Genomic DNA, 24,109 nt, shown 5'->3' on the forward strand with positions numbered 1-24,109 from the left:
AAAGTGGGAGGACTCTTGAAAGGTAAAAGAAGAGGGACAGTAAAGATAGCTTTGATGATATAAAAACCAAGACATTAATAAAAACATTTTTAAAAATGAACAGTTGGATTCTACTTAGACAATGAACAGTGCCTTCAGATAAACCTTCAAAGTTATGTTGTTCAGTCCTGACTCTTTATGACCCCATTTGGGGTTTTCTTGACAAAGACACTGGAATGGTGTGCCATTTCCTTCTCCAGCTTGTTCTACAGAGGAAGAAACTGAGGCAAACAGGGAGAAGTGACTTGCTTAGGGTCCTCACAGCAGATAAAAACCCAGGAAGATGATTTTCCTAGCTCCAGGCCAAGTTCTGTCCACTGCCCCCTTCTCCAAGTTTTTGTTATCTGTGTGACTAAAAACATGCCCTTCTTCAATCAAATGTAATTATTAAAAAACTACTAGTCCCCAAAATAAATACATATAATGTAGAAACAGCTTCCTGAGTTGGGTTTGGGGTGGGGATGTCTCAAGACCACCATTCCATTAAATAATTGTATGAACAAAAGCTATATGCCTTGGCCCCTAAGCAACTGAGGCAAATTAGAGCTTTCCCATACAAAGATTACCCAACCAAGTTTTGGGGTGCATACAGGTAACATGGATAAGTCATATTCCTATGACCTCACTTGAAATGCTAAGAGCTAAGAACTAGAGTCTAGGGTCTAGGTCAAATGGGCTCAGGTTCCATTTTCAAAGCTTAACAAGGTGGTTTGCATGAGGATATTGAAATAGAAAAAGCCCAAAGCATGAGAAGGTATGTGGAGACCTCAAAACAGTTAAGATGAAAAATGAGTGCATTATTCAGTAGAATTGTGATCAGTTCAATTACAATAAAAAGTAAAAATGAAAAAAAGATCATGAATTTTACTGTAGACTTCCACAGCAATGATAAAAAGTTAGTGACCATTCAGAAGGGGGTGAACATAAATGGAAAGCGAGAACACAAGCATCAAGGAGAGCTGTACTCAGAAGAGGGTTCACATGTACAAAAACACTGACAGCAGCTCTTCTTTGAGGAGAATGGGAACTCAAGGGGAATGGCTGAACCAGAATATAATTGTTCTGTAAATAGTGATAAAGGGATGGTTTCAGAGAAACTTCAGAAGATTTAAGAATTGATGCAGAATGAAGTGAGCAGAACCAGGAAAATAATATAGCAATTTATACAGTAGTATTAAAATCAACTTAGAAAGATTTCTAAGTAACTCTGATGAACACATCCAACTACAATTCCAGGAATTAATAATGAAACATGCTGTCTAATCACAGAATGCCAATTACAGCAAAATTTCTATTTTCTTTTCCCTTTTTGGGGGGGGGGGCGGGTGGAGCACATAACTTGTTTAATGCACAAATAAAAAAATCTACATAGATATACCTGTGTGTGTAATGTGGGGGGGATTTCACATTAAAAAATTGAATTCTCAGTCAAAATGCATATTTAGGCAAATTCTTATACCTTTTAAGTTTAGTCTTTGCAACATGACTAATAAGAAAATGCTTCATAGTGCCCACTTCAGTTGCCTTCATGGCTATTGGAAAAATTATCCTCACCTACCAATTCCAATCAGGTTCCCTTCACATACTTGGGGTAGACAACCAACTAACTCAGTGACAGAACAACATGGAAATGTTTTACATGATTGCACATGTATTACCTCTACCAAGCTGTTTGTCCTCTCAATGGGGCAGGGGAGGGAGGGAAGATAGGTCATTTGAAACTCAAACGTTTTTTAAAAAGACAAGGAATCTGAAATTCAAAATTTTTAAAAAATCACTGTTCAAAAATAAAATAGTTTGCAAGTTAGAGGATGTGTTTCAATTCTAACTATTATTTACTAGCTTGTCACAACAGGCAAGCTGTGAGCCTCTGGTTCTTCACCTAGATGTATGACTGAATGATCTAAAGTCCCAGTTAGCTCTAAGAGTAAGATCCTTTATTATGAAGAAAAATAGCCTTTGTTATTTGATGTTACTAAACATGAGTTAAATCCCAACTATTAGAATTATGTTAATATATCTAATCTTCCCCATCTCATTTTATCTACACAAAGATCAATTAGTCTAATTAAAGACACCCTACTCCACTCCTGCTTTATTTCAGTTGCCTACAAAATATTATTCTCTAACAAATGGTTTAAGTAGCACAAATCTCAGTACAAATATTAGATTTGAAAAATGTCTGAATTATTTTTTAAGTGTACAAGACAACCTAGTTACCAGCACTAATTTGAACATATTCTTATGAAAATGAGAAGCAAATGAAGCAAAATGAGACAAGATACATAAGGAAATAATGGAAGAAATAGCATTAATAGAAAAAACTAGAATTTAAACATCCTAGGACTTAACATCATAGAATACCTTTAAAATGATAAAATAATTTTCATTTAAAGTAAATATCATGTGAAAAAAAGGGAAAGAACAGTAAACAACAGGAAAACTGAGTGCGTAAGTACTGAAAGCTTTCTAAGTAATAATATTCAAGGATAAGTTCTAAATTGCAAAGTTATCAGGAAGTCTTTTCAAGATAATATAGAAGCATCCAATAAAGTAAAAAATTCAGGGTTTAACTTGAGAAACTTACATTTCTTTATTCTTGAAACTTGTCCAATTACAAATAAATAATCCATACAACATAACTCTTTGATATACATTTTTTTTTCAGGCAGGTAAGAGAAACAACCAAGAATACATTGAAAATGAGTTTACATTAAATAACCAATTACAATATACAACTGGTCATTCAGTTACATTTTCAGCATGGTCCAATATGTACACTGCTTAAAAGTGGACCACTTTGTATAAAACACAAGATGTATACAATTTTCTTACAGGCCCAAGAGAATGAACATACATCACAGCTTTAAAAAAAAAGTTGCATCACAGGGTCTCTAAGAGTTCAAATACAAAAATGTTCATAAGCTTGTGAATTTTGTCAGCAAATACAAAAATGTATGCCAGACTGCTCTATTCTTGCTGACTGGTGCTGGAAAAATTGACAAGCTCCATGGGATTTTTTAAAAGAGGTTATCAAGTCAACATTTTAAAAAAAGATTATTAGAGAACTGACATCACCTAATGCCATGGGTTTAATTTTGTACTGCATTTAGCTTACATTTTAGCAAACTTTTATTAACAGAAGAATGCTTTCTTGGTGGGTGCATCTGATCTTCTGTTAGTAGAGATTATTGCATCAAAAAAACTTGTGAGAACTCTTCAGACAGCTCAGTTTTCCAATCAATTCAGAAGACTTCCCTATTCCCTTAAGACTAAGACTTTCAATCTTTGCACTGTGACACAGTTCAAGGAGTAATTTCATTTTTTTCAGAAGCAATGCCAAAAGGAAACATAACCGATTTTTCCTTTCCTATTTAGTGTCTCTCACAATAAAAATTTTCCAATGACAATGCAAGATCTCTATTTGCTTGGGCTCAACATTCTTATTTGGCTATGGTCATAGGTTTCTGGCTCTGACTCGGTGGACTGAATGTATGTTCAACTTTAAGCATATCAACAAGTGAGAAACTAGGTAGATAATTAAATCAGATAAATCTCATTAACTGTTTCTGGGAGGAAAAAGAAAAATACTTTCAATTCAGTTCCAAAATGTATGCTAATTTGATTAACTAGTGGGGTGAATCTTTTGTAACTAAACTTTACCTAAGCACATCCCCCTATTGGAAGAATAGTGTAGAATTCAACAGAATCCCAAATTAGAAAACAACTCTTCCCCTCCCCATGAGGGGATTTTATTTTATAGGGTCAAAAAAAATTTTTTTGGTTCAAAGGGTCAAAAACAATGGCTCTAAATAGCATATAAACTAGATGTCTTTTTAAAATTTTAATTCCATTTGCTGCAAACCTATATTTTCTTCCTCTTCTTAATCCTTGTGCCATGTTAAATGCAATAAGCTTGGCAATTTAAATATCTATAAACTCCAGTTTCCTAGAATCCCAGACTTTCTACTTCATATATAAATGCTGATGTAGAAAGGAGACCTTCCTGCTCCACTTGAAGAGATTTCATCTCTTCAATTCCTTTTTCATTTTAAAATAGCACTTCCTCTGTACAAGTGTTCTATACTTTATCAAAAAAGCATCTATGGCAGAGAGAAATATGCAAATACATGATAATAAGTCAAAAAAGAAATTTATTTCTGCAGGTGTGATACCTTTGTGATGCAACCAAAGCCCTCCAACCAAGCAAGTAAGTCCTCTCAACATTCAAAACTCTGGTATATAAGGTCAAATATCCGATACCTTTGCCTTTATTTTTATGCCTAAAGGAGCTGAGATGCAGTAACTTTTAGGAACTGTGCTTTTATGTTAATAGGTACAAAATATTTCATAACATATGCTGCTGAAAATTGTGCCTATGGATTAAAAAGCACTGATTTGTGCAAATTTCAATTTGTGTGATCCACCTTTGATGCCATATTCTCTAATCCCTTGGGTAATTATTATATAAATCCAAAACATTTCAAAAAGCTTATCAGACAGATAGGCTGCAAGTCAGGAATCAAGAATATTGTCTAGTGATACAGAAAAACCTGCAAATTAAATTTTGATACCTCTCTTATTATAAGGTTTATATCTTCTAAATTACCACATAAACTTGATGAGAAGAATACTTTCAATCCCAGATGGCCCCATTTTTTGCCATATATCATAACCTTCAGGATAAGAGCATTTATAATTAGCATAAAAAGGGAAGTTGAAGACTTCTTTACAAGAAGGACTTGGGTAAAATATCCAACCAACATATACCATGTAAAACGAATACAACCTGGTGCAAATTTATATTCAAGAAAATAGTCTTAAATTAAAAACAAGAAATAATCAAGCCATTTGAACTACAGCAAGGAGATATGAGTTTTCAATGATTCATGTGTAGCAAAATACAGAAACCTGAAGGTATTTAAGGCTGATCTAGACAAAGTATGGTTGGCTTTTTAAATTCCCACCATTAAAAACTCCCTTGTTTCTTCTTTCAGAGTTGTTTTCCTTTAACAGTTGCAGTATCTTCCTAGTTTCAACATTTGTATAAAATTTTCTGAATAGATTTTGAAGGAAAACCATTAGAGGAGACTTACTAACTGGCATTTCACTTGCTATGTTAAGTATCTTCTGAATTAATAAAGAATGACCTGTAGTATTGCTTTATTATATACAGTGCCATGACCAAACTTCATTATTTTCCATTTTAAAATTAAATATTTAAAGAAGAAACTGTCAGGCACATATTCACAAGGTGTTGATCTCTTAAATCATAAGCCTGGATATATTTATTTCTCTCAAATGCATACAAGACAATAATTACACAAGAACAAATCTGATCTTCTGTTCAACAATGATTTGATTCATAAGCATTTGAAATTTACATAATTTCACATCAATTTCCTTTTGTTTTAAATACTTTTAAGTAAAAAAGGCTCCCAAATAACCATTTGTAATATTTCTTAGTTATCCCTCTATACAACCAAACTTTTTTTAAAAAGTTACAAACTGAACATTATACAGGATATATAAATCATTTTTAAAAATTTGAGATTTTAAAATCATTTCTTCCCCAGTATGATTTAGGAAAATCCACAAACTGACAAATGTATAGTCATAGGTAGTGAAGTAAATTGGGGTTGGAAAAAAAAAAAAGAAGAGACAGACACAAGTTTGCTGTCTTAAAATTTTACTAATCCTGTCAGTTAAAGATGGTGATGTCATCAGAAATAACAGTTTAGGCTTAAAATGAGGAATGGTGTTTGTCTCAAAGTCTGAGACATGCAATTCAAGTATTTTCCTATTTGATCTGAGCTCACTGTAGCAAGCAGGTGCAAAAAGAGAATGATCATTTCCCTCCATACATTCGCTCAATGTCCTCTTGATAATGTGTTTTGAGTTCTTTGCGTTTTAGTTTGAAGGCATCAGTCACCAAGCCAGTTTCAGGGGTCCATGGATCTGGGCTCAAACGAATTTTTACTGGAATTTCAAACTTTTCCAGACCTGCTGCCATAACATAAAAAAAAGTTTCAAAATTCAAAAGCATAAAAACTGCCCATAAAAACAAGGTGTATTAACTATCCCCCCCATTAAAAAATTCATTATTACTATTGGTAAAATTTAAAAGGCATAATTTTTAATAAAGTCTATTTCTGCTGTCAGGTTCTTTAAATATCATGAAAAATTCTGTTACAGATAAATATTACTTTAAGGAAGCAAATTTAAGAAGGGGAGGCCCTTTCACCCAAATATCCCCAAAGAAATTAAAAGAAAAAGAACCTTTGACTACAAGAGTATTTCTACTTTTGGTTATAGCAAAGAATGAGTAATAAGATGGATATTACCATTAGTCAAGGAATGGCTGAACAAATGTAAATCTAAATGAATGTGTCAGTTAATAAACCTTTCTTACCCAGCTGATACATGCCAGACCAGGCTAGGTACTGTATTAACTCCTGGGGACAGTTACAAGAAAAGGGGAAAGACCAGCTCTGAGCTCAAGCAGCTCAGTCATGGGAGGACTGGCCAACAGCAAGGTCACTCCAGGATCCCCCACCACCCAGAGATGGGCCCCTAGCACCAGTGACATCACAGAAAGTTTTCGGGGGGGGGGAGAAGTCAGGGAGCCCAGGCAGGAAGGGCTAGCCTGTGAAAATAGACAGAAATGTAGAAGTTTTTATTCACACACAAGTTAAGGTGATCAGGTCCGCTGAATCTCAGATGACAGGAGGGGCAAAGTCCATAATATAAAGTCTGGAGAACTGGGATCAGGTTAAGAACAACTGTGCCCACTCAAGAGAGGATTTCAGTATTGATTCTGGAGGCAGGAGGGCACCCATGGGTGACTTGGTCTGACCCAGCTTTAAGATGCCTGTGACTGTTGAGCAGAGGTAGGTCTCTAGAGTGGGGATGCCAGCCAGGGGGTCACTGCCCCTGTCCAGGTAAGGGGATGAAGATGGATCCCAGGATGATAGCAGTGTCAGGAAAGAGAAGAAGGTCTATGGGAGAGATGTGAAAGTGCTTAAAGTGGACAGGACTTGGGAGCAGACTGGATTTGGGGGAGTGGAAGCGAATAGTCATGGATGACACCTAAGTTTCAAGCCTAAGTGACTAGAAAGATAGGATGGAGGTTAATATGGAAGTTTTAAAGGGGGCAGGTAGGGTTGAAGGGAAAAGAAAACGAATCAAATTTTGGACATGATAAGATCATGATTAAGATCAAAATATCCAGTTCAATAAACTTTAAAATATATGAAAAGTGGAAGGACTGTGTAAGTAGATTCAAGATCATCAGCTTAACTGAATACTTGAGACAAAAAGATTATCAAGTGCAACAACATAGAAGACGATGATGATCCAACCCACAGTTTATAGTATGACCTGGATGAAGATTCAGAAAAGGAGGAGAAGGAGAAGTGATAGGTAAGAGGAGAACCAGGAGAGAGTATCATGAAAAGAAAGGGCTGAAGAAAAGGGCTGCAGAGGGATCCTGAAGGAGGAGGCTTAAGAAAAGGCACTGGAGCTGGCAATTAAGACATCTTCATTTAGGAACTTTAGCCAGAGTGGTTGCACTTGAATAATGAGGTCAAAAATCAAACTGCAAGGATAGCTAGGTGATTAGAGCACTGGCCCTGGAATCAGGAGGCCGTGAGTTCAAATTCGACCTCAGACACTTAATAATTGCTTAGTTGTGTGAACTTGGGCAAGTGACTTAACTCCATTGCCTTGCAAAAAAAAAAAAGTCAGACTGTAAAGAGTTAAAAAGAGGAGAGATTACTAGCCCTAAGAACTGACAAAAGGGGCAGACACAGAGAAACCTGGGAACACTTATATGACTGATGAGGAATAAAGTGAGTAAAACCAGGGGGAAAAAATTTATATGATAACTATCATGGTCCCCATTTCCGGGCAGAGTTTATGAAATGAGACATTCATTTTCAGACAGTTTTTCATGTTTATTTGGGTCAATAAATCAGTTGATAAGTGATATCAAAAAAAAAGAGGAAGAAGAAGAAGAAGAAAAGATTATCAACTAGATCATTTAATAACACAACTCAAGAGAATAACAGGTCAGAAGAGGACAACACAGACAAGCACTCTAGTGTTGGAACAGGTTAAATTTGAAATATACATCTGCTGTACATAATACAGCTTTCAGTTTCATATGCAATTATTTTATGTTCTTTGTGTGGAGAAATGTTTCATTTTGTTTATATATTAAGTTCATAAGAAAAAGTAACTTTAAGGGAAAGAGGAAGAAAGAAGTCCTGAATAACTGGTTATGAAGTTTGAACTTTATTTTATAGAAATGGAGAGCCATGAAAGTTGTTTGAGCGGGAGAATGAGATAATTCAAGTTTTGAAAAGGCGTATACAACATAATATGTGAAAGACATTGGTTTTCTCCTTCTATAACAGATTTTCCATGAACTCTGTATACAGAGAGTTTGCCAGACTCACCTGAAACAGCAGCCTCCGAGAGCACCCTCAGCACCTCCTTCTCCATTTCAGGGCTGTTGCAGATTTCCTCCCAAGTCCCTCTAAGTTCTTTTTGTCGAGCTAGCTCTGTGAGTTCCTTCTGATTTGGCACAACAAATCCAATGACATAAGAATGATAACTGAAATACATAATAGATAGCAGATCACAGACTAAAAACAGCTTTGAGATTAAAAGCAGTAAATTAGTGATGCAGGACTAAGAAATTTCCTTGATATTTTCAAAGTTCTATAGCTAAGAAACGCTGAACTAATAAAGTTCTCTAAATTCCTATGTAAATATATGACATTTTAAAATTCTGTACTTTATTAAACAAAGTTATATCCAATATTTCACAGCATTTAATATCTTCAACAATGCTTTAAAGCATTTATTGCTTTAGTAATGCAGATTTGACCTTCATGGCTTTAGATAATACTAAAATAAAATATTATCACAGACCCCTTCCATCTGAATAGTGCTTCACTATTTTCAAAGGGTTTTCACATATCCTTTCTCATTCAGTCTCAAGATAACCCACAGTAGAGTAAAACAGGCATTATCATCTTCATTTTGTGGACAATGAAATTTCCATGCAGGGATCAGGATGTTCTTCTGTTATCCTTTGCTGATTTTCATGACCAAGTAGACATTTCTTTAATGTATCCCTTCTTGCACAAGTAAAATTCTCTGGTAATATTTATAGTCTCTTTACATATATTCTCCATTGTTCTTTATGTCAGTCATAATTTTGACTCTAGAGAAACTGTGGTAAGTCCATGACTGAAAAAAACTGGTATTTGAAAAAATTTTTTTCAAACTTTCAGGAATATTTTGAAAGTGCTAAAAGCAGTGAACAATTTCTCCAAAACAATAGAAGGATTTCTTTCCAAATTCTCGGTCTAGCTAACTGTTTCTATGCATTGCATGATAAAGAGAGATGCACCTACTGGGTCTCTGTCCCGAAAAGATCATGAAAAAGGGCAACAACTCCACAGGTACAGAAATATCCATGGCAGCTCTGCTTGTAGTGACAAATAATTGGAAATTATGGGGATGTCCATTAATTGGGGAATGGTTGAACAAATTGTGCCATGTGAATGTGATGGAACACTACTGTTCTGTAAGAAATCATGAGGGATGGGATTTCAGAAAAGCCTGCAGAGACTTGTATGAACTGATAGCGAATGAAATGGGCAGAACCAGGAAAACATTGTACATACTAAAAATAATATGGGGGTGATGATCAACCTTATTGGACTTGCTCATTCCATCAGCAATAATCAGGGACAATTTTAAAATATTTGTGATGGGAAAATACCATCCATCAATATCCAGAGAAGGAACTGTGGAATCTAAAGACCAAAGCTTATCTTCAATTTTTAAAAGCTGTATTATGAATTATCTCTTTTTTCTCTTTAATATTTTCTTGATTCTATTTGGATCTGATTCTTCTTTTACAACATGTTCAATATTGATCTATATTTCATATGGTTATAAATATAGAGCTTATATCAGACTGCTTTCTGTCAAAGGGAGGGGAAGGGAGAAGGGAGGGAGGGAGAAAAATTCTAAAACTCAAAATCTTGCGAAAAAAAAAAGAACGAGATTGGTAAAAACTACCAATGCATGTAGTTGGAAAAACAAATAAAAAATATTAACAAAAAAAAGAAAGATACACAAACAACCTGAATGGCATGTCTATCCAACTCTATGCAATAGTCTGAACAACAATGTTCATTCAATCTGATTTATCCTGTGTAGATTAGACCAATTTTTTTTTAAAATGAACCTCTTCTCTCCAAGAAAACTCTAGTATTCTGGAGCTTGATGAAATCAGTCCTATATCATCCATTGTCATCTATACCAAATCACTTCCCTACTCTTTTAAAAACAGTAATAGATTCTTTATGTGGTATGTGTCTTCTGGTTTTATGCCTCACCTGATATTGATAATCAGTAGAATGTCAAACAGTTCTGTTACACTGAGGTGAATCAAATAAAATAAAATAAAACTCAGAAGTTAAACAAAATGATAGTTTAAATGATAGCTTAGCACAGCTAAGTTGAATATAATGTCATGAAAAAAACTTTAAATTTACCTGTCTAGTTTGGTTTTTTAAGAGTTAATCAATAGAAAAATCACATATCAAAGGTCTACTTAATGGTAAGTAGGTTCAACAAATGGATTCAACGGTTACCTGCATAAAGTAGAAAGCTGAATTTATGGTAACTTATGAGAGATCACCAAGAGAAAGGATATGGAGGAAAAAAAGAGGGTCTAAGATAATCATATGAAATAAAAATGCTAAAGATAGTAGCATTAAATTTTCTTACCATACCTGTTTGCATATGCACAGATGTTATCTATTAATGGGAGATTCTTTAAAGCTGCCTCAACTTTTCCAAGAGAGACATATTCTCCAGCCTGAAGTTTTACAAGGTCCTTCTTACGATCTGTTAAAAAAAAAAAAAAGAATTGAACTGATCACCCAGATGAAAATTATATATAGATATACAATGAAACTGATATATATTACACACTGAACAGCCTCAAATAGTTAATTATTAGTTAAAATGATAATAGTAAGACTAAGCAAAAAACTCATATCATTAACTTGAAGCTCAAATGAGCAATATTAAAATGTATTTTTAAAAGTGAAGCCAGGGTGGCTAGGTGGCTCAGTGGATAAAGCACCGGCCCTGGGGTCAGGAGTACCTGAGTTCAAATCCGGTCTCAGACACTTAATCATTACCTAGCTGTGTGGCCTTTGGGCAAGCCACTTAACCCCATTTGCCTCACCAAAAAAACTAAAAATAAAAAGTGAAGCCAATAATTCACCCTTTTAATAAAGAGTAATCAAAATCATGTACATTTTCTATAATTTTTCTACTTTTGTTGGATAAGTTCAGGAAATAAAGAATGGAAAAGGTCTCTAGCTGACATGAAAAAACCTGATCTTTAAAATAACAAAAATAAAATGAACATAATAAAATGTTTTTATTACATAAGAGATGACAACTGGCTAAATTCAAGCAAAGTTTAAATTTAAGCAAAGACCAATAGCTCCAGCATTTTATCCAATACAGAAACATTTTAACAAAGATGTACCCCCTTCAGATAAGCTAGAAAAACTGTACCCCCTTCAGATAAGCTAGAAATTCATTCAAAACTGAATAACATATTAGCTCAATACATTTTTAAAAAATTATTCTGTAAGAACAACTATATTAAATGGTGAAAGGTATAATTAGAAAACATGAGAAAATAGTATTTACTAAAATAAAGACACATAACCTGATCATTATTTTTTCCAAATAATGGAGGTCAGAAATAAAGCCAAAAACATTCAGCATGTAGGATGATGATTCACTGTTACACTAGCCTTCTTTCCAACTTTCACCTTTTTAGTTGATTCTATCATCTACTAGTTCAAAACTTCAGGGATTATCTTTGATTATTTTCTGTCCTCATGTTCCCAACAAATCAGCAATCGGCCAAGCTTGCTGATTCCACTTTCATAACATCACTGAAACCCATTCCATAGTCTCTGTAATAAGAATGCTTTATTTCATAATTTCACTTACTCTCATTTAGCCAAAGAAATGGAGTGTCTGGCACTTTCTCTCTCTCTCTCTGTCTCGCTCTCTGTCTCTGTCTCTGTCTCTGTCTCTCTCTCTCTCTCTCTCTCTCTCTCTCTCTCTTTCTCTCTCTCTGATACTGTTGGAGCCACAATAATTTTCCAGATGGACAGTGTCTTGTACAAAGAAGGTACTAACTTCATTTTTACTCAAATTAACCTGAAAGGCAAAATATTGCTAAAAATGACCTACCAAAGACCTTTATGCTATGAGAACCCAGCCACCAGAGATGATAAGCCATGCAGAATTCATCTTCTTTCTATATAAACTATAACAGTTGAGCTGTCCCATTCGTCAGCACCACTTTCCGAAGGACAAAGCAAAAATGATTCCTCAGAAATATAAAACCTAGTCTACTGTCTATTTAAAATGGGAAAGGTCACACAAACTAATATTGCCTAAATAGGCAGAAATAATATATGACACTAAATAATACTAGACTGTACTGGTGTAGCATTTATTAGAATCCCACAGATATAAAGTATTAACAAAATATCCAAACTAGAAGTGACCGTCTTACTCTAAATATAGGCTTTCTTTTTGTCCTTAAATTTGGCTTGAATAAAAACTGAATGTTAGAAATCATAATCTTAGTAAGAGAAAACAATTCAAAGTGTTAAAAATAATTATGACTAAATTATAAGCCATAATTATAAAATATTTATTTAAAATAGTAAAGATACTTAGACTGGAACTTAAAGAATACAATACTTTTATGGAAAAATTAATTCTATATATATGTAAGGGTACCCTATATATTCAGACACAGTCTATATTGTAAAGCATTCTAAGAAAGTAGAACATAGGTATATACTACATAGATGATTAAAATTCATGTAATTATTTCTTATAAATTCTCTTACTTGTGTTGACTACACAGGATGCCACAAAGAAGGAAAATTAGTAGAGTTTTCTGCTATTTTCAGCTATATTTCAGGGGGATACTGCATTAGAAGGATTATTTGCCCACACTCACATTAGATGGCTTACCAATAATCTTTAAACATCCATCAGGATCAAATTCTCCAATATCCCCTGTACAAAGCCACCTCTGTCCATGTTCATCTTCAAAGAAATCAGCCTTTGTTTTTGAATCATTTTTGTAGTAGCCCATGGTCACATTTGGGCCACCAATGAGAATCTCCCCTCTTGGATGTGGTTTATCCGTATTAAAATATCCACCTAATTAATAGAAAAAGAAGCTTTACATTTTATGTGAATCTTTTTTTTTTTAGTTCAAAAAGAAAATATGTATGTTTGTCTCTATTTTTCATCTACCTTATTACCAAGTTATTTTTGGAAATATGTAATATATGTAAATGAAAAGCTTAATATAAATATTATTATAAATATGTGCACAGAACTGTCTGGAATTTAACATTTCCTAACATTCCTGGGGTGAGGAGAGGTACGGAAGAAGCAAACCACACTTGTGCAGAAACAAAAGGAAACTTTGGGGTTCTATTAAATTTTTAAATGTTAAGATATGCCACATTCTTCCTTTTGAATAGCTAATTTCACCATTTAGCAATTATTGCTCTCAAAAATAATGTCAAGGATATATAATATTATCATTTCTATCTTTACTTTTACTATACAAATAAGCACAGGTATGTTTACCTGTATAGCATTAGAATATAAATTATATTAACAGCTGATCTAAATTCCGATAATAGTGCTAAAAAGGTTATGAAGATTGCTACTAAGTTCAGTCACAAGGAAAACAGAGGTCAAGCAGATAAAGGCTCAGAGGTCCAAAGGGTATAAACACAGGGCAAGTAATCAAGGCCGGATGAACTGAGGACATCATCACAGAATCAATGATAAGGTGGAGTAATATCCCACCTTTCCAGACGCTCCTAGAATTGAGGACTCCCATTCCATCCAAGGTATGGGAAAAGCCTTTATAAATCTTCCCCCATCAGTTTGCCCCATATAGTAAGGATGAAAGGAAAGTTTCTCAAAGGGAAGGAAAGGAGGGAAGGTCATCCTCCAATTGGCAGTCTGAGGACTGGGGTAAGGAGTAAAAAGAAGGCAAAGTTTTAAATATGAATATACTTCTCTTAAAAAATTTTTTTTGTTCTTAAAATTTGAATTAAAATTTTAAAATTGTTCAAATTCACTTCTCAGAATCTGTGATCTCATTATGGGTACTCTCTAATGGTATGAATTAACAAGACATTAACTTTTCATTCTATATGTTTATTACTCGGGGAGTCTGAGTCCCTTCAACATGCTAGAAACATTTTAACAATGCATGGATATAGAGTGGAGGCTGTGGGCTGGCAGTGGGTTATCCACTGTTCTCAGCCTATCTCCCATGAGTATGCCTACATCTCCTCAGTAATCTTAGTGTGACCTGCAGCGGTAATTATTTGGAAACTAGTACTCCAAGATGTTATACAGAATCACCCAAAAAACATTACTGTTCAAATAAGAACCTCTATTTCAGAAAGAATCTCAAGATCAATGAAAAACATCCAACCTCCTCCTAATTCCATTCCATCTTTAGTATCGCTCTGATGGGATGACGGTGTGGATTCTCATCTAACTGGACAACCAAATCTGGGTAAGAGGTCATCTTTATTCAGTTGGTTTTATTCTTATTTGGTTACAACACTTCTGCATGACCACAGAGCTCACTTAGGAATCTGTGCAATGTTCTATCTAGAGTTTGATGAGATCAATATATGTCACCTAGCAAAAAGGAGTACCTGAAGAACCTCTTCATTTATAGAAAAATCACTCTTCAACACTGGATCTAACAGTCGCAAATACCTTTAGAAATCATTCCCCTCTCTACTTCATAATAGAGATGTTAATAATCAGAAGATTAAATAAAACAATCATTTCCGAAGAATCCTGCAGGATTTTAACACATGAATGAAATACATCCTGTCAGAAGTTTGTCTAGAGAAATATTTTGATCTCCCAAATCAAATGTTATTTTAAAAAAACTTCACTGGAATCTTTTCAATTTCTCACTTTTCAATCACTAAAGATGTGATTTGCTCTAGAAAATAAATAATAAAAGCCTATGTGTTCTGTTCTCAGACCTTCAAAAAGAGGATATTATTCATGTTGTATGCAGAAAGATTACTTTCACACAGAACTTATGGGGGTGGTAAAGTAGAAATATGGTCAGCAACAGCAAGAGACAGTCTCTCAATCAGCCCTCGCTGAAAATAAGGTCCATTATTCTTTCCAAAAATGTTTGATGGCCTTCTCATGCAACTACCTGTAAACTCAAATCTCTCAGTATTATCACCTTTAGAATGAAATCTTCTCTTATATACTGGTTTGGTCCGGCTATTCTTTACATCTGTATGTTTTTATCATTATCATTATTATTATTTTTATTATCTGTGATGTTGAGTTCATATTAGAGACCCCATTGCTACTGAAAAGGAAATTTTTTTTGTAAAAACAGATTTGTTTAATTTTTGTCTCTCTGAAGTCCTCCTTCCAGTATAATCTTTAATGCTCTCAGAAGGATTTAGCTTATTAAGGTATTTTGGTAATAGAAGTATGCTCCTCACAATTATCTGATGGCCTAAGGGCACAATTATTTTTGGACATGACCACTACAGGAAATTTTTTGGCTTGACTATGTCTATTTAAATGGTTGGGTTTTGACTTTTTGGGTTTTTTTTTTTTATTTTCAACGGGGACTAGAGAATCAATTTTCCTTAAATATAAATAATTTTTTAAATAAAATAGTTTTTTTCTTGAATTCTTACTTTGTTTTATGGGGTGATACTACTAATAATCTTCCATCAAATCTCATTACCTTTAACAACCATGTCCAAAATCTAAAGCAGTTTAGTTCTTGTCTCTCCTTGTGATATTAAAATCAGGCATTTACTAGATTCATTTGATTTCTGCAAAATAAACCTTCCTAAGGAAATAGTGATAGTATATATACATACACATATATGTATGTATGTATGTGTGTGTGTGTGTGTGTGTGTGTGTGTATTTCTTCAGTCTGTTTTAGCCTCTCTTATACCAAGTTTCTTGCCAGGTTACTACACATGGGTTAAGTGTGAATGTTTTAAAGAACACTTTTTCATCTGCTCTTCCTGCAGCTGAACCTTCTCTAATGTGCCATTTCCCTTAATTAGAAGGTGAGCTGCCTGAGAGCAAAGTGAGTTTTGGTTTCTAGGAATACTTGGCACCAGTAAGAGCTTCATAAATGGATTTGTTCCCCATTACTTTGTTTTAATATGAATTCAACTATAAACAAAGGATCTGGAAATTATTCTTATCTATAACCAGTTGTTTCCTGACTTATGGAAATTAATCAACTTAATTTGTACGGTCATTTCATCTTCAGTGCTTAATTTCCTTCTCGAAGTATTAATACTATATGGGCACATATACACTGTACAGTATACAACAAGCAATTATTAGCCTCACATTTTCTCACTCCTAAATCATTTTCCAACAAGTTTTCACTCTGCTGCTTTATAATCCTTACACTGATGTCACCAAGTATTAAAATATTATGTTGATATAATCTGGAGTGCTTAAATCCAATTTCTTCATAAAACTGACACCTCCTTATTCAGAATGATATCAATCATCCCAATAAATGATTTTTTTGTGGCCATTGATATAAAATAAAGCCAACTCCACCAACTCCTTTCCCTGACCTATGAGAACTTAAGATCAATTCTTCCATTCAACTGTAAATTACTTTTATCTTCCAATTCCAACCATGGTAAAAAATGTCCACGATTTATACAATTCATTTCACTAGTAGTCAACAAGTCTATTGGTCAAGAAGCACAGCCCTCACATGTGCAACAGTGAACATTTAAACCTCCTCTGACCCACTTTTCTGTCACTGATGTCATCAAAGCAAAAACAGAAGGGGGTCACCAGCAGGACTAAGGACCCTTTTATGCTGGTCTTTGTTTCCTCAATGAATGGTAGGAGGAAAACATAAAACCTCTAAAACCACTATGTATATGAAGGTTTAGATTGTGTCTCTCAGGAGAAACTTCATTTTTAAGTGGAACAATAAATGAATCAACTAGTTAAAATTAATTTGCATTTTAAACTGTTCCTTGCCCATAATATTGTGAACTCTAAGAATATATTCAATCTTTTACTAATCTAAGCTAAATTCAACATTTTAACAAATACTCTATGCATCCTATGCATATGGCCATGTTTTAGAGACTGAGGAATCATTTATTTTATTACTTTAACAATGAAATAACCTTATAATATTTGCTAAGAAAATAGAACATCAAAGAAATTTCTTCTACAAGATGAAATAAGATTTTGTTACTAGAACTAAATGTAATTATCTGAATTTATATATGAGCATCAAATACTACATATGTATCATGCAATCATGTATTAATAATTTTCTGTCAATAAACTGACCTGATAAACCATATTCTTAAATTACATATCAATATTCTAAAATTTTATTTAATGTTTTTTTGAAGAAAAAGACTATCCTTTTTATTTTAGTAAATTTCTAACATGGTTTAATTTTTAATTATTATTCTGGTCATAAGTAATACATAAAAAAATTTAATTTTTCAAAAACAAATGTTCTTTAAAAAATAAAATTAGCCAACATCACTATGCCTTGACCAAAAAAACATTTTTATATAGGAACTAATGCAAGAAATACATGAAAAAAAAATAAATTTTTTATATATAAATTGTGAGGAAATTAAATTCTAATTAAAGTCTAGTCACATGTTAATATACCATTGTACAAAACTTAAGTTACCTTCTTCCCAATTCTTTAATTTGATTTCACAGCAAACTAAGGGTGCTCCAACTCTGCCTGTATTATAGTCCCAAACTAGATTAAAAAGAAAAAAGTTAATTTTGAGAAAAGGGAAATACTAGATATATAAAAAAAAATAAGATGCCTTAAATACATCTTTTCTAAGAGAACTTTTAAAATACATTAAAGATTATAATCATTTTGTACAGCCTAAATTATCCCCCCCCCCCCAATCCATTTGGATAATGTTTATATGGCCTGGCAGTGTATTCACTATTCTTTTATCCTGGGATAATATACTTACAGAAATATTTCCAAAATAATTAACAACACTATTTCCTAGTTCCTGGAATAGTTTCTTTTTTCCTCCTTTCTATTGTACAGGATGCCCCAAAAGTTTTGGTGCAGTTTTATGCTTAAGTAAAGGTTTCAATGGAAATTTTTTAAAAAAAAATTTAAACTATCCATGCTCAGGTGCCCTAAGACTTTTTCTGTGATACTCTGTGTAACTTGTAATTTGACATAACTTCTGTTCAAATTTTGTATTTACTAACTATAATTTCTTGGGAAGAAAGAAAAAAGTTCTCATTTTGGGTACATAGCCTCCTTTTTGGGGTGACCTCTATTCAGACCAATATGGTATATATGTACATGTCTACAGATAGGATAGAATGGAACCTGAACTGGTACAATGTGTGAGTTGGGGGGAAAGGCTCATTATTATATGGAACTATATATGTCTGTGTTTACATACAGATACATGTGTTTGTGTGTGTTGTATATATACGTGTGTGTGTATGCATGGGTGTATGCTCACATAGTGTTCATTATGTTATACCTATCCAAAACATTTTAACATCTTTGAAACCCTTAATTTAGTTGTCTGTATCTCAACAGTGATTCTCTGTAAATTTGAGGGACATCATGAGGGACATATTTGCATGTGTGTGGATAATTTTAACTATAGTATACACCCATCTTTTTACACACACACACACACACACACACACACACACACACAGCGCCAGGATAATAATCCACCTAGGATCATGAAGATACTTTGTTATACAATCTCATATTACATTCCAACTGATAATTCAAAAATATATATGGAGCCCATGATGAAATTAGCACATTTGACAATAGGCTGCCCATATGTTTACAACGCATTGTCAAGATATAAACAAGTTAAGAGCATAAAAGGAAAAGAAGGCAATTTTTTTTTGGAGTTCAAAAGAAAGACAAATTCAAAATTTATTAACAATTTCATCCCATCGAAGTTTTCAAATAATATAAAATTCATCTAAATTCAATCTTTTAAAAAAATTTATTTTATTTTGAATCCCAAACAAATATATTTTCTGTATTTTTTGGCACTTTCCTATCTGCTTTTATATGCTGTCTGTAAAGTACCTTAATATAGGCACATAAATCACAGTATAGCAAACTACATTTTATTTTTTCTCTAACAAAGTAAATGTTTAAATATGTTGAAAATAATTAATTTTACAGTCAAGATTTATTTCTTTTTTCAAAAATTTTATTTCAAAATGTCAGCATTTTTTTTTAACTACATAGTTTTACTCAGTAAGTTCATTTGGTTGCACTAGTGGATGACACAATTTCAAGATTCTGCCTAAGTGTCTTAAATTGATATTGGCAGGACTGAGAATTACTTATCCCTTTTCTCAACTGCTTCTAAAATTGCTCAGGTCTGCTGAAACACAAGCAAAACAACTCTTAGCCACTCTTCCTTATTTAGAAAAAAATCTAAACATATCATCGAATGAATGGGTAGTACACTCCAGGCTCACACTGACCTTCGGTGATGGTTCCAGCCCCAGCAGATTCAGTGAGTCCATAGCCCTGACCAACAGGGCAGCAGAAACAGATATTCATAAATCGCTGAGTAGTTGCAGATAGTGGGGCACCTCCACACAGCAGCACACGGATATTTCCACCAAGCAGGCTTCGTACTTTCTGGAAAACAAACCTGCAAATCACAAAATCAAAGTTTTAGCCCTGCCAAGGCATTGTGCCTATCGACCAAATGAACTTACTAGTAAAATCCTACAGTTTTTTAAAAATGCTGACATTGTGAAATATGATTTTTGAAACACATAAATTTTAACTGTAAAAATTAACTGTTGATTAGCTCCATTTCAGAGATATACTTTTAAATGCTTACTAAAATGAAATAAAGATTTTATAAATAGTCTAATTATCTTTAAATAAATGAATGCTTCTGGAGTAAAGTATGGATACCAAGTTTTCAGGCATTATATTAATATATTAATCACAGGCATGGACTTCCCTCGCCCTCAAAAAATCCAGTATCTTAATTATTTAAAAATGTTTCCAATCTATATATAGAAAACCAATCCATCAACAAGCATGTGCTGAGCACATGTCAGATGCTGCAAAGATACTAAAGACACTCTCAACACCCTCTTCGAGGACATCAGTGGGCATGCACGCACACACTTCAATTCTGCAATTGAGCTCATAAGGCAATAAGGGGGGGGGCCCATGTTGGATCTCCCCAGCATGAGTAGAGTTTTGGAAGTGGGAGGCAGGGGGAAGGGTCCCTAAGAGGGGCAGCTGCAGAGGCAAGTCATCCCAGGCATATCTCTGCCCAGCCTCTACTAAAGAAAGCAGAGCTGGCATCATGTCTACAAATTAGAGTATAAATCCACTAAAAAAAAAACCTATTTAAATTGCTAATAGCAATGTTTTATAAACAAATTTTATACAAATTGTTGGTTTCCATTTAAAAGAACCATCTGAATTGAAGTTTTCAATAAACTTATGTTTGTTAGAATAAATGTAAAAGATATCAGAATTACAACTGAAATTGTTAGAAACACTGAATTTTTTAGAAAATATAGATTCAATCAGTACAACTTTAAAAAACTGAGGAAATACCACTGCCAATTTCAAAATTAATAAAACCTAAGGTAATTTGCTTTAATAACTTTTTTAAAGAGTGATGTGACTTCATATCCACATCTCAACTCAGCAGTAACTAAAGGTAAACGAAGAGCAAAGGCAGATGTCGAGTTACCTGTCACAAAGTGGAGTGCAATAGCCTTTTGAAAGCTGTTCCATTTTATAATTATAAGCCAAAATAAATAGATTGCGTTGAAAACTGCTCATTTCATTCACTTTATTCATGACATTTTTGTAGATTCGATCCATGATTTCCTAGTTGATATAAAAAGGAATATTTAATACCAGAACCTTAATTCAACAACATTCACACCAATATAATATGAAAGTTTATATTATTAAGAAAGTTAATTATTGGACAAAAACCACAGGTGGCAATATTGCTTCTCTGAGGAAACACTGTACAAATTCTGCTCCTTCATTCCCCTACTCAACAGTTTCAAGCACAACCCTTACCCCAAGGATAAATGATTAATTAGTCCATTAGGCCCTATTCCCACCTTTCCAGCCTCAAAATAGATCACTACCTTCTTTCATTTAGACCTTTCATCTGTCCTGGTCATCCAATGCTGGATATTACTGTTCTCTCTCGTTCTCGTTCTCTCTCTCTCTCTCTCTCTCTCTCTCTCTCTCTCTCTCTCGTTCAGCTCAGGTACCACATACTTCTGAGACAACCTTCCAAACTTGACTCTATTCAGGTGAAATTATTCTCCTTACATTTTTGAAGCCTTTGTGTGGATACTCATTTGCCCGTCACTCTTTCTGCCCTAAATTATAGGGAACTGTATACACAGGATCCCCCAGCCTCTCCATTATAAAGCTCCTTAAGTACAAGGACTGCTTTGTGTTTTTTTATCTCTGGATTCTAAATACCTAATCAAATCAACAAATAACTTCTTATTTATTACCACCATCATTATATTTATTACCTAATCTCTGTTGTCATTATGTTAGGGCAAGATTAAAACATACTAAATGAAACAATTCTTGCCCTGGCAGAGCTTCCACACTGACATGTATACTTTATAAGCAAATGCAAATCGGACAACAAATAAACACACGGTAATTGGGGTGGAATCCTAAGAGTTTGGGGTTCTCCAACAGCAGAAGTAACAGAAATTTTTTTAAAGTCAAATCAGTGACTTTAAGACAAAGCAATGAGGTAACATTACACATCTGGGCCTGGACACAAAGATGAGGGACCCAGGTCCCCATGAAGTAACAAGAAAGTCAGTGTGGCTGGAATAAAGCATGAAAAGAGGCTGCAGGACTGAAGACTTTACAATAATATGGAGGAAGGGTCAGTGTGGAGGGCAGCTCTGGAGGTGGAAGAGCTCCTAGCAGGCTGAGTAAAGTAGTCCAGGCAGAAGGGAAGGAAGGTCTGACCTGGGGCAGGGGTAGATGAAATGGAAACTGACAGATGGAGGCTAGAAGTGAAGGACTAGGAGGCCATAAACCTGACTGGGGAGGTGGGGGTGGGGGGGTAAGCCCATAAGCCATGTTCAGTCAATTAACAAAAATCTGAACATAGGTGTCTGGGGCCAGATCTGCAGAGTGTGAACAATCTAGAGTTGTGGGATTTTTATTCTACTTATTCTATTTTTTTATTCTAGTACAATGCCATCAAAAACAAGACAAAACCCAGTCTTCTACTTACAAGCAGCCACCAGCCTAATGAAAAAGATGGTCTGAGATGGCCATGGTCAAACCAGATATATACAAAGGATAAAGTGTAGATAACGTCAAAGGGAAGGGAGCAGAATGGAGGAGGACCAGCAAAGTCTCCCACAGAAGGCAGAATTTTAAGCTGTGACTTCAGGAAAGTCAAGAGGCAGAGATGAGGAGGGAAAACACTCCAAGAATGGGGAACAGCCAGGAAAAAATGCCTCAAGTCAAGAGCTGGTGTACTGTTGTATTGTTGGCAGAACAGAAAGAGGACACAGAGAAGAGTAAAGTTTTCAGAAGACTACAAAGGTAGGATGGAACCAAGTTATGAAGGGCTTTAAAAGCCAGAGAATTTTACATTTGATCCTGAAAACTAATAAAATGGAGAACCACTGGAACTTACTGAATAGCGCAGGGCAAGGGGAAGGATGACATCATTGTGTCAAGAAGATGTGGGATACAAGCAAGATGGAAACAGGAAGCAGCTGGAGCCCAATTCACTAGGTACACTAGTAACACCAGGTAACACCAGGGGGATCATCTAATCCACACAACCAATAAGGAGTTGGAAGTGCATCCCTCTCTGTATAAGGTCAGAACCAATAGGACCTTGAGGAGCAATGTGAAGGAAACCGAGTTCAAGAAAAACCTCATGATCTTGTGCCACAAGGTTAGAAAATAGAAGAATTTAACTACTTGGTTAGTTGTAAAGTTTAGAGAGAGCCCTCCAGTCTTTCTCCCATCACTTTTTCCTCTCTCTGACCCTCCACATCTACCCTTCACAGATGTCCACAAGTCACAGACTAAAGTCTTCCATCTATAGGTGGCAAAGAACAAATAAGAAATTACTTTGCAGTAAGATTTCTGTGTCTAAGAAATCATAGGGAAAATGTAGACAGTGGTTCAGAAGACACAAAGAGGAGACCCCCCCTCCATGCCTCCTTTCTGCAGGAGCATGTTATGTCAAGGGAGGGATGTTCAGAGGATACTATATTGCTACTTCTACAATGCCACTGAGTGCAAGAAGAGGCAAGCCAAGTCTCTGGATTCTGAGAGTGATTCTAAACTTCACTCAAATTTTACATTAAAGGGAAAAAAACAGAAAAAGGGATGGTTTATATGCTGAGTGCTGTGGTATAATCCTATGTTGCTGTTCAGTCACATCCAACTCTTGGTGACTTCTATTTGGCATTTTCTTGGCAAAACTACCAAATGGTTTGCCATTTTCTTCTTGAGGTCAGTCATTTGACAGATGAGGAAACAGAGGCAAACAGGGTTCAGTGATTTGCCCAGGGTCACCCAGCTAGTAAGCATCTAAGGCCAGATATGAACTCAAGAGAGATGAGTTGCCCCGATTTGAGGCCCTGCACTCTATCCACTATGTTACCTAACTCCCCCTTATAGCTGATGTTAATAAAAAATTTTGAGCTAACAAACAAACTAAAAATACCTAAGGATGGTCAGAAGAAGGCAAGGATGAAAAGAAAACTAGTCTGCCATTATCAACCACAAGAGGGTACAGGAGGAATAAGTTCTGCTGAGGATCTGAAATTTGCTAAAAATATACCAAAACTGAAGGGGACA

The 24,109-nt window shown here is 34.6% G+C and overlaps 1 protein-coding gene across 2 annotated transcripts in view; it reads right to left on the bottom strand.

Moving 5' to 3' along the window:
- Positions 1–2,607: 2,607 nt before the first annotated feature.
- ACSL3 (acyl-CoA synthetase long chain family member 3) overlaps positions 2,608–24,109 on the bottom strand; it is an 80,905-nt gene continuing 59,403 nt past the window's right edge. The window contains exons 9-15 of one of the 2 annotated variants that reach the window (XM_074191268.1): positions 20,976–21,115; positions 19,732–19,904; positions 17,912–17,986; positions 13,147–13,338; positions 10,857–10,971; positions 8,499–8,656; positions 2,608–6,042 (exon numbers count right to left, since the gene is read on the bottom strand). In XM_074191268.1, coding sequence (XP_074047369.1) covers positions 5,888–6,042; positions 8,499–8,656; positions 10,857–10,971; positions 13,147–13,338; positions 17,912–17,986; positions 19,732–19,904; positions 20,976–21,115 — 1,008 coding nt within the window. In that variant the 3' untranslated portion in view covers positions 2,608–5,887. Of the gene's footprint in view, positions 6,046–8,498; positions 8,657–10,856; positions 10,972–13,146; positions 13,339–17,911; positions 17,987–19,731; positions 19,905–20,975; positions 21,116–24,109 lie in introns of both variants that reach the window. The other variant, XM_074191267.1, reaches the window with a different exon arrangement.

Source organism: Macrotis lagotis, chromosome 6 (genome assembly GCF_037893015.1).
Source record: "Macrotis lagotis isolate mMagLag1 chromosome 6, bilby.v1.9.chrom.fasta, whole genome shotgun sequence".
NCBI lineage: Eukaryota > Metazoa > Chordata > Mammalia > Peramelemorphia > Peramelidae > Macrotis > Macrotis lagotis.